Source organism: Musca domestica, unplaced genomic scaffold, assembly GCF_030504385.1.
Source record: "Musca domestica strain aabys unplaced genomic scaffold, Musca_domestica.polishedcontigs.V.1.1 6, whole genome shotgun sequence".
Lineage (NCBI taxonomy): Eukaryota > Metazoa > Arthropoda > Insecta > Diptera > Muscidae > Musca > Musca domestica.
The window spans coordinates 8,389,469-8,405,772 of record NW_026712363.1 but is presented as its reverse complement, the minus strand read 5'-3'; the positions used below and the strand labels follow the sequence as shown (position 1 = coordinate 8,405,772).

The 16,304-nt window shown below is 34.9% G+C and overlaps 3 protein-coding genes across 3 annotated transcripts in view; 2 read left to right on the top strand and 1 right to left on the bottom strand.

Annotated features, from left to right (window-relative positions):
* Window positions 1-9,342, top strand: part of LOC101893647 (zinc transporter ZIP10) — a 47,989-nt gene extending 38,647 nt beyond the window's left edge. Inside the window, exons 3-4 of the mRNA XM_005183573.4 lie at window positions 7,707-8,033; window positions 8,087-9,342. Coding sequence (XP_005183630.1) covers window positions 7,707-8,033; window positions 8,087-9,153 — 1,394 coding nt within the window. The 3' untranslated portion in view covers window positions 9,154-9,342. The remainder of the gene's footprint in view (window positions 1-7,706; window positions 8,034-8,086) is intronic.
* Window positions 9,343-9,381: 39 nt separating this feature from the next.
* LOC101893812 (large ribosomal subunit protein mL39) lies at window positions 9,382-13,253 on the bottom strand. The gene is made up of 5 exons (XM_005183574.4): window positions 13,063-13,253; window positions 12,683-13,001; window positions 12,522-12,622; window positions 12,024-12,466; window positions 9,382-9,499 (listed from the first exon to the last, which is right to left on the bottom strand). The coding sequence occupies exons 1-5, from the start codon at window positions 13,133-13,135 to the stop codon at window positions 9,437-9,439; spliced, it is 999 nt and encodes a 332-aa protein (XP_005183631.1). The 5' UTR covers window positions 13,136-13,253; the 3' UTR covers window positions 9,382-9,436.
* Window positions 13,254-14,483: 1,230 nt separating this feature from the next.
* On the top strand, window positions 14,484-15,656 carry LOC101893986 (proteasome subunit beta type-7). The gene is made up of 4 exons (XM_005183575.4): window positions 14,484-14,645; window positions 14,696-14,875; window positions 14,936-15,407; window positions 15,469-15,656. Exons 1-4 carry the CDS (start codon window positions 14,584-14,586, stop codon window positions 15,571-15,573), a joined length of 819 nt encoding a protein of 272 aa, XP_005183632.1. The 5' UTR covers window positions 14,484-14,583; the 3' UTR covers window positions 15,574-15,656.
* The last annotated feature ends 648 nt before the right edge of the window (window positions 15,657-16,304 follow it).

Here is a 16,304-nt window from a genome sequence, read left to right as displayed (position 1 = left end):
CCTTCCACTAAACTTCGCTGGTATATTATGTGCATTTGTTTGATCAATTTGAGCTTCCATTGCCATCTCATTTCGTTGTCTAGCAACTTCTTTCAGAGAGAGTAAGATAGTTTTTTTGGAAGAAAACTGTAAAAGTAAATGTTGCAAAAACATCCAACCAATCAGCAGATTAGTCAATACAAAACCATTTGTCCGTACATACTTTCAGTAACAATTTGCAACAATTGTTAATTTTATTATTAATTTGTATAAGGATCTCGCTCTAGAAGATCAATTACAGTGACATACGTCTCAGATTTAAATACATTTTACCCATTCTGTTTGAATACAGTTCCACCTCTTGGAGGACGAACTGGTTTTAAACTTTTTTAAGACTTTTGTCATATCAGAAAATATAAAGTCATCCCAGTATTACTCCAGAGGGCACGAAGTATTCTTCATAGCAAATCTTTTTTGAATTCTCGATGAATTCTTATGATTTTTGAGCTTTTTTTGGGTTAGCAGAGTCAATTCTTTGGTTTTCAACGACAAAATATGGAAGTTTCGTTGCAAAATGTGCGAGTAATTTTCTAAAAATCAAAAAATTTTAAGCAGTGGGTTGCTAGGAGTTTACAGGATGCTGCGGAGAAAAAATATCAAATTAAATTTTATGGTTAGCAGCTCATTTGATCAATATTGAACCTTCTGAATACGTACAGATATCCACTGGTTTAGACATTATCATAGCTCATTGTGACATTCATCACATAAATACAATTCAAATTTCTTCTAATCTACTTTTTTCTGCAATAACTTGCACTCATTGTTCGTATTTTCTCAAATAGAATTTCACATTCCGGCGATTTTTTATTTGAGATAACAATTATGACTCGCGTTATTGTTGAAATGTTTCCTTAGAAAGTTACCTTCGAATAGAGACTACTAATATTATGGACTAACACAATTACCTCCTTTGTTCGGTGAAAGGTTCAACAATAGGAATCACTGTTTCCTTCAACCCGCTGCAGCAGATGTATTCACAGTTTCTGGTATTTGATTCAACAAAAACTTATTTACATGTCAAACATCTACTTGACGATCTATGATAATTATAAGAAAAGTGAAAAAAAATAAATTTTGCAAAAAAATGAAAGCAAGCGCACACAATTGACAACAACAATTAAAGCACGACAACAAATTATGCCTACTCTATGAACTATTTCAAGTACAAGTTCAATTACGAGTTAGGAGAAGTCCACTTCATTGTATTGGGTACTTTGTTTTCATTTCAAGTGTATTTCAATTATAAATTGCTAATTATTTTTAACTTTGGCGCTTACTGCAAAGGGAGACACCAATTGGAACATTGTCAAACCGACAAAGAGATTCGAAATTCAATGTCAAATTTCAATGCAAATTTAATAGCCACACGTCCAAATTTGTACAAAATTAACAGAAAATCAAAAATAATTACCATAGTCAGAGGGTTTTATAGAATGTATGGGGATTTTTTGTTCTTAAAGATGGTATTCACACAACGTGTATTTTAAAGATATTTCCCATACTTACAAAAATGTGGTCTGTCCCAGAACTGCAAGAGGGTAAACATTTTTACTACGATAACCGATTTCTTCATCATAATATTGAAAAAAAATTGAAAAACTAGGAGCTCCTTGCAGACTTTGCAACGAGCAATTGAATAAGGATTTTCAGACAAATCTGTATGGAAATGAAGATTTTTAGAAACTTTTTAATTCGCGAATTGGGGCGGACGAAGTGAGAGATTTCAAGTGGTATCTGATATTTGTTTTACCCTCCACCATAAGGGTGAGACAAAAAAAACTGCAAAATCAGCAGAAATGGTTCGAAAAGTAAAGAAGCGACTTGGTCGAAACCCGCGTCGCGGTGGCCGAAAAATGGGTCGTGAGCTGAACAAATCGCAATATTCCATTCGACAAATATTAAAAAATGAGCTAGGGCCATTGAAATTCCAAAAAGTGCAAGAACTTACACAGCAACAGAAAGAAAATAGACTCAAAGGAGCTAAAGAGTTGCTTCACTTGGCCGAAAGTGGTGAACTGTCCAATTTGGTTTTCTCTGATGAGAAAACATTCGCTGTCCAGCAGTTTGTAAACAAACCAAAATGATCGTGTTTACTTGTCAAAGAGGTCAGCTGAAAATGTGCACCTTCGGTTGACCACCAGAACTCAAGCGCCGGCCATGGTCATGGTGTGGGCCACCATAACAGACGATGGTCGCTCTCCGCTCTTATTAATCGACCGTGGCATCAGAGTAAATGCCGAATATTATCGCGAAAATATTCTGGAGGGTGTATTAAAGCCTTGGGTACGCAAACATTTTGGCCGCAGACATTGGAAAAAATACCATAGTGTCGATAACCACAAACAAGCGTATGACGATTTTATAGGCCGTTTGAAGGCCATAATTCGCGGCAAAGGTGACCAATTCGAACAAATCTAAACTTATTCTAAAATTTGATGCTATTTCCGACATTTTTTGCTTTCATTCAATAAAATTTAAAAAAAAATGTAAAAATTATGACGTTTGACTTTGTTGCAGTTTTTTTTTTATCTCACACCGTAAATTATGAACAATGTCCAAATAAGATAAAATAAAATGGTTTAACATTGCCTATCAAGGCATATTGAATAAGGTCGTCCAATAGGCAAGTCCATACCCTACAGCTTTCCAATATTTTGCCCAGAAAATTGCACAACAAAGGAATAGACCATTAAAACGACTTTATGATACCCTACACCACTTTTCTAATTTAGTAGAGCTCTACATAACAATTAAAAATTTTGATGGAAGAATTTAATCATACACACTATGATTATAATTATAATTTAAAGTTCAAAGGACTAAATATGCCGAAGCATTTGTATCTTATAAACTCGGACTTGTATTGCCCATTTGGTGCAAAATTAATTTGAAATCAGATAAAGATATATATGGGAGCTATATCCAAATCTGAACCGATGTCGATAAAATTTGGCAAAAGATATTTCTGAGCTGTATTTGATATATTTCCCTGAATATCGTTGTTACGGAATGCATATTACGGCTGTGTGTAACAAATACAACAAATCGGATGAACAATATATATGGGAGCTATAGCTATATGTGAACCTATTTCGATCAAATTTGGCATACTTATTTTCAGGCCTAATTTGGTTATATGTGCAAAATTCTATTCTATTCTATACAAAATACCATTCGGGCTGATATTACACGTTTGGTGCACAATAAAATGCAAATCGGATGAAGATATATATGTGAGCTATATCTAAATTTTTACCGATTATCTCCAATTTCAATAGTGTTCGTCATTGGGCCAAACAAATGATTTATGGAAAATGTCATCTGAATCGGTCAATAAATGCGAACTGTAGTTTGTTTACAAAAATACATAGACAGACGGACGGACATGCATAAATCGACTCAGAATGTGATTCTATGCAGATCATCAAAAGGAACTATGGGTCTATCTCAAAGACATAATACCCTGACCACCTCGTGGTGTAGGGTATAAATAATAACGAAAACCAACATTCCTTCCTAGGACATCAATCAGTTTCCCAACTATTCCTTATGTCTTAGTCGTGATTTAAATGAAGACAAGTTGTACATCCCATTACCTAACTATTATTTCACGACTCCAAATAAGTAAACAAACCAAATGTGATTGCTTTCCGGATTTTTATTTTCTCCAATAAGTATGTTTACATTGCGTGCAACTAATTAAAATGTTACTTGGAAATTGTTTATAGCTGCTAATTAGACTATATTCCGAAATTATTTATATAAATATTACAAGCATATATGTACACATACAAATATACTTATAGTATATGCAAATTCTGAAAGCACACAGACGTGGATTTAACAACAATAACTCTCAATTAAATTACAAATGCTGTAATTGATAAAAAGGTAGCGAAGGTGGAACGGCAATTCAAACAACGACGATAGCAGTGATGTGGATGTAACCTCATAACGCTGACGAACAACACTCAATGCGATGGACATACTTGCAAAAAATACGGCGTCACCGTGACACATTACACGGAAGCAGTGATGACACTCATGGACAGCTTGGTATTTTGTTTTGTTTCAAACGTTATTAATAAACGTGGCGCCCAATTAAAATAAGGGCATTTTCAGAAAAAAATAACAATAACATGTTGACAGGCCCCCTGTCACAATTCGAAAAATGTAATAGAATTCCAATGATAATTTGCATAATTAGAGATAGATTTTTCTCAATAAATCACAGACTTTAATAGTGCTGATTTCCTGAAGATTGTAACGTACCCCTTCGGTTCATCAGCATTGCACGCCCTCCAAGATAACTTATATGATTATATGATTTCGTTGCTGCTACAGCTTATTATGAATGTACCGACTGTTCTACTTATTCGAAAGAGGAGCCCAAAGTATAAACCAGCTGTAAGGAAGGTCAGAATAGATTTAACACCAAGATGGGATTGAACCGACTACGTTATCAAATCGTATAGATTACGGATTACTGTCAAAATGTACAAAATATGGTCCGATTTCCGCCCTTCTTCTATTCGATTGCCCTTATATACCGTCATTAATAATTCTAGAAGATCTGAAGCCAATTTCAATGTGACTGCCACAACAACATGTATCAATTTTTATACCCGACACCACACTGTGCTGCAGGGTAATATGTCTTTGTGCATTTGTTTGTAACAGGCATAAGCAAACGAGATAGACCCATAGTCCCTTTTGATGATCTTCAAATGCACGTCCGTCCGTCGGTATGTCTATGTTTTTTTCTGAGAACAAAATGAAGGTCCTATTTATTGTTCGATTGGTATGAAATTTTGTGCAGATAATTTGTTTGGCCCAAGGATGAACGCTACGAATTATGACCTTCAAACCGTCACTGCCCGAATGTTGCTCTACGGTAATTTTTTAGCCTATTCCCGGCGAAGCGCTTGCTTGAGGTGACCGACACTTTGGTACTCCAAAATACTCCAGATGGATTGTTATCCGGAGATTTTGGTGGCCATTGTGCGCTGGAAATAAAGGAACCTCATTGTGTAACAATTCTTGGGTGGCGCGTGTGAGTGCCATGGTGCTGAGTCCTTTTGGAATGTCCAAGGTCTGCGGCCAAAATTTTTATACACCCTCCAGAATATTTTCGCGATATTTATTTATTTTGATGCCACGGTCGATTAATACGAGCGGAGAGCGACCATCGGCTGTTATGACGGCCCACACCATCACCATGGCCGGCGCTTGAGTTCTGGTGGTCAACCGAAGGTGCACATTTTCAGCTGACCTCTTTGACAAGTAAACACGATCATTTTGGTTTGTTTACAAACTGCTGGACAGCGAATGTTTTCTCATCAGAGAAAACCAAATTGGACAGTTCACCACTTTCGGCCATGCGAAACAACTCTTTAGCTCTTTTGAGTCTATTTTCTTTCTGTTATTCAGAATTTCAATGGCTTTACGCCGAGATCATTTTTCAATATTTGCCGAAAGGAATATTGCGATATGTTCAGCTCACGAGCCATTTTTCGGCCACTGTGACGAAGGTTTCGATCAAGTCGCTTCTTTACTTTTCGAACCACATCTGCTGATGTTACTGTTTTCTTCCGGCCACTTCCTTGACGTCGGGCTAGGCTATCAGTACCACGGTAACGAGCGATGGTACACAAAAGATTTATCCACATTTATATGCTGGAGTGCTCTAACGATAGCCACTCGTGGTTTTCCAGCCAATATATGAAGAAATCACACTATCACGCTGGAATTCCATCACGAATAACTTTTTGTCTGGATAATTCTCATGCTTTTGTACGCTTGTAAACAATATAATGAGTTGTCACTGGAATAATATTAACAGCTGTCGGACGAGTTGCTTGGAACAGCAATCTGAAGTTGGTTGCAGTTTTTTCATCTCACCCTGTATATCATTATCCGATTTTACGTTTATTGTGCGCCAAATGATTAATATCAGCCCAAATGGAGTGAATTTTGTGTTTAAGTCCATTACAATCGTAATATGCACTCAATAACAATGATATATGGTATCAGATAAAGAAATACCTCTGCCAAATTTTATCGAGATCGGTCATATGTGAAATAAATTTACTTCAGTCAAGTTTAGTGGAAATTGATATAGCTTTTATAGGTTAGTTTTAACCTACTTTAAATTTAAACCGCTCTAAAGCTTTATTAGCGATTATTTGCTACACGTGACTCTAATAAATGTTCAAAGTTATCTTGAGTATCATACAGTCGGCACCGCCCAATTTTTGTCTTTTCTGAATTGTATATGTTTCGCACAAGGCATCGTAATACTTTGTATCAGAGTGGAGTATAAAAACTGAAGGCGTTAAATTGTATCATACTTCAAAATTGCATCTACTTCATGTCAAAACGATCTTAATTAAAAATCTTAGTTGAAATTGTGTTGAAAGAGTACCATAACTTATAATATTCCGATACTTTTGGAGTTGTCATTTTTTTCAATTTACACCAATTTTTTTTGTGTTGTTCCAAAAGTTCAGTATATGAGAATGAATTGGGAAAGTTTTTTTACTATTTTTAGATCCACCACCATACAATTAAGTTAGTCATTCCGTTTGTAAATCACCGAAAAATCCTATTCTTCATTATTATATAGAACGCCTACGGACTACAATATCGAGTAGCCCCCATATAACGGTACCTCCCGATGTTTGATACTTTGACTTTTTTAAGCTACATTTTCTGACGAAATCGTTACCAATTCGGCATTTAGAGTTCGTTATCGATGCATTCCCCAATTTCAGTTTAAAATAGAACTTGTTTGAGTGCTGAAGTCCGATACTTTTTCAATATATTATTAGCTTTATGGTAGAGGGTATTTGAAGTTCGGCCAGGCCATGCCAGGCCCTTTTTTACTTGTTATTTCATAGAATTGTTGGTTTTCTTAGAAAACTAAAGGAAATTAGACTGGTGGTCAAGAAAGCGTTGCTGATCAATTGTGGAGTAAATCTTACTGGAAACAAAAAAAGACACAATAGGTACATATTTCGTGTTTACATCAGGAAAACGTTTGGCTTAAAGGTGGGATGACAAAAATAAAAAAATAATATTTCAGCAGTTGGGACTGCATTACACATCAAACTCGTTGATATTTTGCACAGATTTTAAGATTTTTTTTTTAATTATATGGAAGATATATATTTTAATTATATGGAAGATATATATAGAAGAGATAAAAGCATATTTTTAATGCAAAACATAATGCTCGATGAAAACTATTAAATACGATTTTGCAAAATAATTTTTTTTTGAATTATTCCAGCTTTGTATCATATTGGTATACCAATAACATCTTTGGTGAAACCGAATATAAATACGTACATTCAAAAATATACTTGCACACTTATGAACAACCGCACAACATTACCCTGACCAAAATTGTGTGCCTATTTCGAATTAATACAGTTGGTTGATAATTAATGCTAATCACATCATTCCAGACATCCATTCATTGTTTACCACCTACCACAATGCGAATGCGCATAGCCAGTCATAACGTCATCATTGGCATAAAAGTGTATTCCTTAATTAGTCATAGGCGGCTTATTCGCTGCACATACATACATACATATGAATCTAGACAAGTCCACAACTGATTTAACAGATATTTCCATTGTTTTTTCTTTCATCCGCAGATGCTACTTTTGACGGACCACCCTTGCATGCCGATGTCTGTTTGTCGCCAAAATCCCTGTTGCGTTTGGTTGTCGATCATGACGATTTGCATAAACGCAAACTGCAGCTATACAAAACGTATTCATCATCATCCGAAAAAGTTGAGACTAGCCACGCCGACCATGATTTAGAGGAAGAATTTAACCATTACGTCAATTATGTCAAACTAACACCGTTGACTTTTATGAAGCTATGTCCAGCTCTATTGGCTCAAATAGACCAGCAAGTTTGCATGCAACCAGCTCCATTAAGACATGTGGAGGATACCAACGAAATGATATGGAATGGTGAGTTAATACATTTTACTATGCCATTCCGTAACTAATAGAATCTATTACAGCTTGGATTTATGCCAGTGCTTCAATATTCATACTATCAGCTTGTGGACTCTTGGGAATACTATTGGTCCCACTTATGAAGACAGTAGCTTACCAAGAAATACTCAACTTTTTAATTGCCGTTGCAGTTGGTACCCTCTCTGGAGATGCACTTATGCATCTGTTACCTCATGCACTAGTTAACGAGCATGCAGCTGCGTCGCCTACATCTTCTCACGATCACGATCATGACGAAAAGGAACACGAATCATCATCCCATTCCCACGATACAACCGCTGTATGGATATGCGCTTGTGCATTTTTCACTGCAGTATTTATGTATATCATAGAGAATCTCTTACCTCTATTGAGAGGCAATGCCGATCAAGGATCTCATGGTCATGGACATGGGCACAGTCATAACCATCATCATGGACACAGTCATAACCACAGTCATACAAATAATAACATTAGCAAAGAAATTTTAGCATCCAATAATTCCACAGCTACAGAGAATAATGGAGAAGTGTCAGTTCCTGAATTAAAAGATGTTCGAGAATTAAATGTGATGTTAAATGAGGCAAAATTGGACGCAAAGAAGCCATCGAGACCTCTTACACCGGTGGCTTTCATGGTCATTATCGGCGATGGTTTACACAATTTAACTGATGGTTTGGCCATTGGTGCCGCCTTTGCCTCAGCACCAGTCACAGGTCTGGCCACTGCTTTTGCCGTCCTATGTCATGAACTTCCTCACGAATTGGGTGATTTTGCACTGTTACTTCAGACTGGCGTTTCAATACGCAGAGCAATTTACTTGAACATTGTCAGCTCCGTCCTAAGTTTTGTTGGCATGGCCATAGGTCTATTAATAGCTGGTCTGCATAGTAGTATGACACAGTGGATATACGCAGGAACCGCCGGATCCTTTCTCTATATAGCTCTGGCAGATCTAGTGCCAGCAATGGCTGCGGAAAGCAAAAATAAATTAAAAACATCACTGATACAAGTCATTGGCGTATTAGTAGGGGGTTTTATAATGCTGGCCATAGCCATAAATGAGGATCAATTAGAAAAACTATTCAAATAGTTTTGATTATTTTAAACGGGAATTACTTTTGCAAAGTTAAGCCTATTGCCAAGTGCCAAGTATTAAATATATAAATATGTGTAAATCTCGTATTGGTTAAGTTAGTTGTGTATTTGTGTAGCTTTAAGTTTTACGAATTTCTAATTGTATGTCTATTTAAAATAATAAAAGATGAAAAAAATAAAAGTACATTTCAAAGGTTTTTTTTATTTTTTTTTATTTATAGACTTAAGTATTCTTTATAACAAAACAAAAATACTAACTTAGAAAGAATTAAAACAGTTTATGCCATTTGGGATATATGAGACAATTCTTCGAATGGTTCGTTGGGTTGACGAGCTGGATTCTGCAAAAGAAAATACATAATTAATTACACATTGAATAGAATAATAATCAGATGCGGTTTAAGATAGTTTTTTATTTTCTTTTTTGCTAATTAAATAGGATTCTTTCTTTCTTGCTCTGTGACCCATCTTTTGTCTTAGCGTAAATTGCAGATGCAGTATATTTTTAATTTATACTCTCAAGCCGAACTCTATATTGATGTGCAACATCGACTTTGTGAATCTCGTAATTTGTAAAAATTGCTAAGCTTATTTTATACTAGAAGAATAGTTTGTCCAAAGCTAAAGTGAGAAACTTCTAACTTAAATTTAGAATTCGACATAGCGTACACAAATATTCAACTTGCGTCCGGATTACCCAAATATGTCATTCCGGTTGTAACATTTTAGACCCCACGACTGATATATACCAGCATAAAATTCTATGTCGATTTAGCGATGTCCGTCCGTATGTGGAAATCACTCTAGCTTCCGAACGAAATTAAGTAGCTTGATAAAAATTTACTCAAATGTGTATTAAGTCTGCAGGTCTTTTGGTATTGAAAATGGGTCATGTAGGTCCACGTTTTGGTATAGCCCACATATAACGGTACCTTCCAATATTTGGTATTTTGATAATTTTGGCGACATTATTCAATGGAATTGTTTCAAATTTGGTATTTGAAGTTCGTACAGCCTATAACAGAAAATTATTTGTGCAGGTCGTTTTGGTATAACCCCCATGATACCTCCCTATATTCGGTATTTTGATGATTTTAGCTACAATATAAACAGAATTTGTTTAAGTTTCGCATTTGAATACGACAGATTTTGCCTATGTAAGTCCATGTCATCGTATAGACACTAATATAACGGCTACATTCGGTATTTTGAAGATTTTAACAGAATTTTTAATGAATTTTATTTTTTGGGTAATTGCCAAATTCCTTCCAAATGGTGGAGTGTATTCAAAGTTCGTTCTACTTGTTATTATTCATTTCTATTATCAACACCAAAAAAATTAATTCTTTCTATTGTCAATAAATACATTGTTCAACTTTGACAGTGTTGCCTAAAATTCAACGTAGCGTATACAAGCATTCAACTTCCCCACGGTGTTAAAATGTTCCATATCTGTAAGAATTAATAATTTTTAGCATCCATCCAATTGTTATATTTTCCAATTACAAACATTCACATTTTTGACACTACAAAAGTCTAGGGTATTAGGGTGAAACTAACAGATTTTATTAAAAATTCCAAAGAACCATTGATATTCGATCCCACTGGGTAAAAGTCATTTTATATGATGTAGTTTTTTGTTCGGCAGTTAATGCATTGTGAATCGGCAATAACTGCCGAAAGTAAAAGTTAAACATTGGCATATTAATGGGTGGGGTTGATCAAGAAGACATAAAGCATTGACTGAATTCAACTTACACTTACACTTCATGTTAGCCACATTTGAGATAGAAGGATAACATTTTGCACACATGTTTATTAGACAGGTTAATTTCCTAAATGGCAGGTTAAGTTTGTAAATGGGATATGTCGGTCCATCTTTTCGTATAGTCCCCATATAACGGCACCTCCCAATATTCTGCATTTTGATAATTCTAGCGATATTTTTCACCGTAATTTTATCAAATTTCTATTTGAAGATTTTAATGGATACTACAATTTATGACAAAAAATTACTTATTCAGGCTAACGTCTTCGTATAGCCCCTATATAACGGTATCTCCCAATTTTCGTATTTTTTTTTTATTTTAGAGACATTATAGACCGGATTTTTTTTAAATTTCGTATTGAAAATTCGTAATGGATACGACAGCCTATGACAAAAAAAAGAATACTTTTGCACGTCCTCGTCTTCGTATAGCCCCCATAAAACTGTTTCCCTTTAAAATGTATTTTTCGATTATTTTTTTTTTTAATTGTTCAAGTTTCTTCCAATTATTGGTGGGCATTGGAAATTCGACCCGGCCAAACATAGATGCTTTTTTACTTCTTCATTTATAATATCGAAAACAAAAATGCACAACTAGTAGTATAATATATTAATTTATACTATAAAACATTTAATTTTACTTTAAAAATTCTGGGGAGCGTCTGAAACTATCGTTGGAAATTGCTAAAGATAAGTTCTGGAAAAATCACTTTACCTTTTCATTCAAAAGTGGCTTTATCTATATTTAAATAAGCATATTAACAATATAATTAATTAATGAACGTAGACAAGCAAGAATAATTATTTTTTTTTTGGAATTGGATACTGATATTTATGTTGTAAAAATGCTGAAACATATTCTTTAGTAGTGTACAAATATTACGCTTGCGCTATTATTCAATTCTTTCTGTGATATTAAGCATTTTACTGAGTATATATAACTCAGAGGAAAAGTCTTTACTTTACCAACCGTTGTCAATTTGCGTCCGACAGTCATACACAACATTTCGTTAGTATATCAAATTTGCAATTATATTGATGCAAGGTCTCATATTCTTGATTAGCTAGCACCGTAATGAATATCATTTCAAACTTACCAATTTTCTAGCTCTCTCTTCTAGTGTTCCATACGCTACATGATTAAGAACAAAGCCTGAAGGCAGTGCAACGCCTTGTACTCTGTAAATAGCATCTTTATCTCCTTCGTCGGCTAGTTTGTGTGCAGCTGCAATAGTACATTTTCCCAAAAATCGTGAAGAAGCAATCATGGGTCCTCGTGATATGTCAATATGTGTGCCTAGTCGGTAAACTACAACGCAGCCCTGATTTTGGCTAGAAATACTTGGCAATTGTTCACGTTTGTAATGTGAATCTTTAAACATTTCTAAAGCCAACTCATTATTAATCTCAAGTCGTTCAAATTTATGGTCTTTAGCTGCCAGTTTTATCATTTCCGCCGATAATGCTCTCAGTTCAGGTTTACTAGGCTCCCATGTTTTAGAACCAAGGACGACATCATGTACGAAACTCCCGGACTTGACTAAAAATAAGTTTCCATGAAAATTAAAGAAGAAATCAAATACCACAATACATACTGTTAGGTCCTGGGAAGCTGTGCAATTGTAAATTTGCTTCTTCTTTGAAGGCATTCTGCAAAGCTGCTCCCAACATAAAACTACATGATCGCCAAAAGGCTCTGCAAAAATTCACGTTAAACATGTTACATTTCGCTTCCAATGAAGCCATATTAACTTACTTGTTCACAACATGTGGATCTGCTACGGTGAAATTCAATAGTTGCAGGGTACAGTTATCCGGTAACGGCCTATGCATATCCCAAGCAACATTTCCATCAACCAACGCCAGAACAGAACGTTTGCAGTGTCCTTCACTTAGATGTTGTGCACAATTGTAGGGTGTTGAAATATCCCGATTCATTACCAGTGTTACATCCTGTGGGAGACCCAAATACCTTACTTCGATCTTTTCTATACGACCCACACGTTCTCGTTGCCTTTTCTGCTCTTCGGTGAATAGTTCATTACGTCTCTCTATGACAGAATTGGAAAAGTAGCCTACAAAAGAATTGATAATTAATTCCGTAGGTTAATCAAACCGGCGAAGAGCGTAACATACGTAAATTACTGAGTTTCTGCCATTTGGTAAAAGAATTCCACAAGGCGGGAGTAATTTGTCGAACCGCAGACATTATTTGACAACTCTTGGCAAACTGTAACAATAATTTAATTAATAATTTTAACTAATTCTTTAACTAAATCCTAAACCACGCACGAAAATGAAATATTACAAAACAGTCGAAAGGAAATATAAAATCGACAAATTATCGATTTCTCGATTAATTATACAACAGTACACTCCGTAATATTGCACCTAATGCTATGTTCTCATTGCAATTTCAATCACGTTGTTCGCTCTCAGAATTAGGTACACCAATTAACCCGTTCATACGGCACGATTCGTAATTCACATTAACATAACGCTATTTTTCAAAATTGTTTTTATCATTATTTTACAATATTCAATCATATTTTGACCCTTTTATGTAAATGTGTACACTTTGAATACATTTTTGTGTGCTTTCTTTTTTTTTGCTAGAAAGAAACTTGTCCAACTCTTGGAAAAAAAAGCTTACCTCGAATGACTTGAATGAGGAAGAGAACAAAATTTATTCTCGATTAAATGTTCAAACCAAGGTAGAAAAATACAGGTAGATGCATCAACGCTTGAGAGCATTGATAAGTCAAAAATTTTTAAATTTATTTTCAAATATAAGTAAGTTTTTATATGTTTTCTTATACGACACAAATCGCGGGTTCTAAATTTTTTCAACAATTTTTATAAATTTAAATAATTTTTCATTCAACATTTTCAATTCCAAAATTGGTTGCGGCTGCGTCGATGTCAAATATACGCTTTATGTATTTCCACCCTTATTCTGACAGGAAGCGGGCATAGCCTCAGTGCTGTATTTCTGTAATTTTACAAAGCTATTCTACCTCCTCATTGACCCATGCTTAAGATGAGAGTACATAAACAGCTTGAAGTCTCCGCATTACATATTTTATTTATGACATATTATATTCTGCCGTCGTCTCCCTTATAATTTGACATTCATATGCCTAGCCATGATGGCACGCTGCTAATGTACCCTCACATTTAAGCCAGTCAAAAAAGAGTTTAACGTATTTTCGTTTTTAGTCATGGACTGGCATTTTCGTAAAAGAACAAAGACTCGTAGGTTGAACTAGTATGAATTATGGGCCAAAATTGAACTAAGTCAACCTAAAACTTCATCGTTTTTACGAAGAAACTAGCCGTTGACTTAAGACTGCAAGAAACCTTCTATATACCTGCACCTTTACGCCAGTAAAAATATTTGTTTATGTATCTCCACCTTTAGTACACTCTTTTGACTGGATTTCTTTATCATCTTGGACTCTTTGGTAATTCTTGTATTTCCTTTGAGTTTAAGTTTTATCACACATTCCTCTGTGTTCTATATTTCTTATAAGCACTTTATCGACCCATGAATCCCTATGTTAAAATTGTGTTTTGTCATTGCGATCATTGCGGCTTGCAAAATTAGTTTTGTTTGATTTCAAAGCACTACGACGTTATTGAAGTAAATTTGTAAAAATGCAATTGGAACAATTTAGAGATATACCAAAATCTGGTTTCAACTTCGATAACTGCAAAAGGTGTGTTCTTATTATTGTCGACTGTCTCATTTTTTAAATGTTTTTCGCAGGAATGCTGAACTCATTATAGGCGGATTTCAGCCTCCCAAAACAGTGAAAACTGGCACAACAATCGTCGGCATAATCTTTAAAGATGGTGTAATTTTGGGTGCAGATACACGTGCCACTGAGGGCCCAATTGTATCGGACAAGAATTGCTCCAAGATTCATTACTTGGCTAAAAACATGTAGTAAGTACTAAATCGGGATTGTTTCTATTGATCGCCGTGTTAATGTTTTAAATGATTTAGCTGTTGTGGCGCTGGAACTGCGGCTGATACTGAAATGACAACAGATATGATAGCTTCTCAATTAGAGTTGCATCGTCTTAATACCGGAAGACAAGTTCCGGTTGTAGCGGCTAACACTCTTCTAAAGCAAATGTTGTTCCGCTATCAAGGTCATATTAGTGCGGCTTTGGTTTTGGGTGGTGTGGATAAAACCGGACCCTATATTTACTCCATACATCCACACGGCTCTACTGATAAACTACCATATGCTACTATGGGTTCTGGTAGTTTAGCCGCCATGTCAGTGTTTGAAGCCCGTTGGAAACCCGACATGAGCGAAGAAGAGGGTAAGAAACTTGTTCGCGATGCCATAGCAGCAGGCGTTTTCAATGATTTAGGATCTGGATCCAACATTGATTTATGTGTAATTCGCAAAGACTCCACTGACTATTTGCGCAACTATGAATTGGCCAACAAGAAAGGGGAGAGACAGGTTTGTATTCTAGTTCAGTTGATATTACGAATATTTTAATTGTTTCTGTACACTATTTCAGCTTAACTACACTTATAAACCAGGAACCACTGCTGTCCTGGATACTAAAATAAAACAATTTGAAATTACAGAAGAAGTACATATGATACCAATGGAAACGGCATAATTTAACAAATATTCAAAAATGATTTAGTCTCTAATGTTTCAGAAATTCAAAAATAATTTACTTTGATAATAAAAATTATATTTTGAAGGCAAAAAAAAAAAAAAAAAAACAAAAACAGGCCTGAAAAAATTAAAAAAAGACAAATTTTTTTTTAGTTTGATACATAAAATTTGGCGTACTCTAAGAAATACTCACTTTAACCCCTAAGGTTACATGTTCTGCAATTTGTATTACCCGTATACCCAATGTCCCAATCTTGAACCCAATTGAATAGAAAATCATTACATTTTTATAAATTATAAGATAAGATATTTTGAATTTTCGGTAGGATTGTTGTTGTTTTTTATTGTTGACCTGCTGTATATTAATTCTTAATAACTTTATTTAGGCTTAAGGTCAATTGAAAACATCAGTGTTTTATTTTTATAATTTTGATTTTTTTCCGATATTTCGACAGTCACCTTCAGGGAAAAGCTACAAAGATATAAAACAATTAACAAATATGATAACAATAATAATACACAAATTACTTTTTATTGAGAAAAGCAACAGCCTTGTTTCACCGTCTATGCTAAACTATGTTTTTGTCTGTCTATGCTTTTGAACTAAGTTCCTATAAGTGTGTGCACAGTAGTCAGTATCAGTTTTATAGTTCATTCTAACATCGGTTGGTATGTTTATTATATTTAACATTTCTAGGGTAAAACGCCTTTTTTAATTATTTTCTTGTG

Excerpts from the sequence above, each read along its gene's own strand:
- LOC101893812 (XM_005183574.4), bottom strand. The coding sequence starts at position 13,135 with ATGTCTGCGGTTCGACAAATTACTCCCGCCTTGTGGAATTCTTTTACC. Across the intron at positions 12,623-12,682 it reads GATCCACATGTTGTGAACAA|AGCCTTTTGGCGATCATGTA; the intron begins GTAAGTTAATAT and ends GAATTTTTGCAG. Across the intron at positions 12,467-12,521 it reads CAGCTTCCCAGGACCTAACA|TCAAGTCCGGGAGTTTCGTA; the intron begins GTATGTATTGTG and ends ACTTATTTTTAG.
- LOC101893986 (XM_005183575.4), top strand. The coding sequence starts at position 14,584 with ATGCAATTGGAACAATTTAGAGATATACCAAAATCTGGTTTCAACTTC. Across the intron at positions 14,876-14,935 it reads TACTTGGCTAAAAACATGTA|CTGTTGTGGCGCTGGAACTG; the intron begins GTAAGTACTAAA and ends TAAATGATTTAG. Across the intron at positions 15,408-15,468 it reads ACAAGAAAGGGGAGAGACAG|CTTAACTACACTTATAAACC; the intron begins GTTTGTATTCTA and ends ACACTATTTCAG.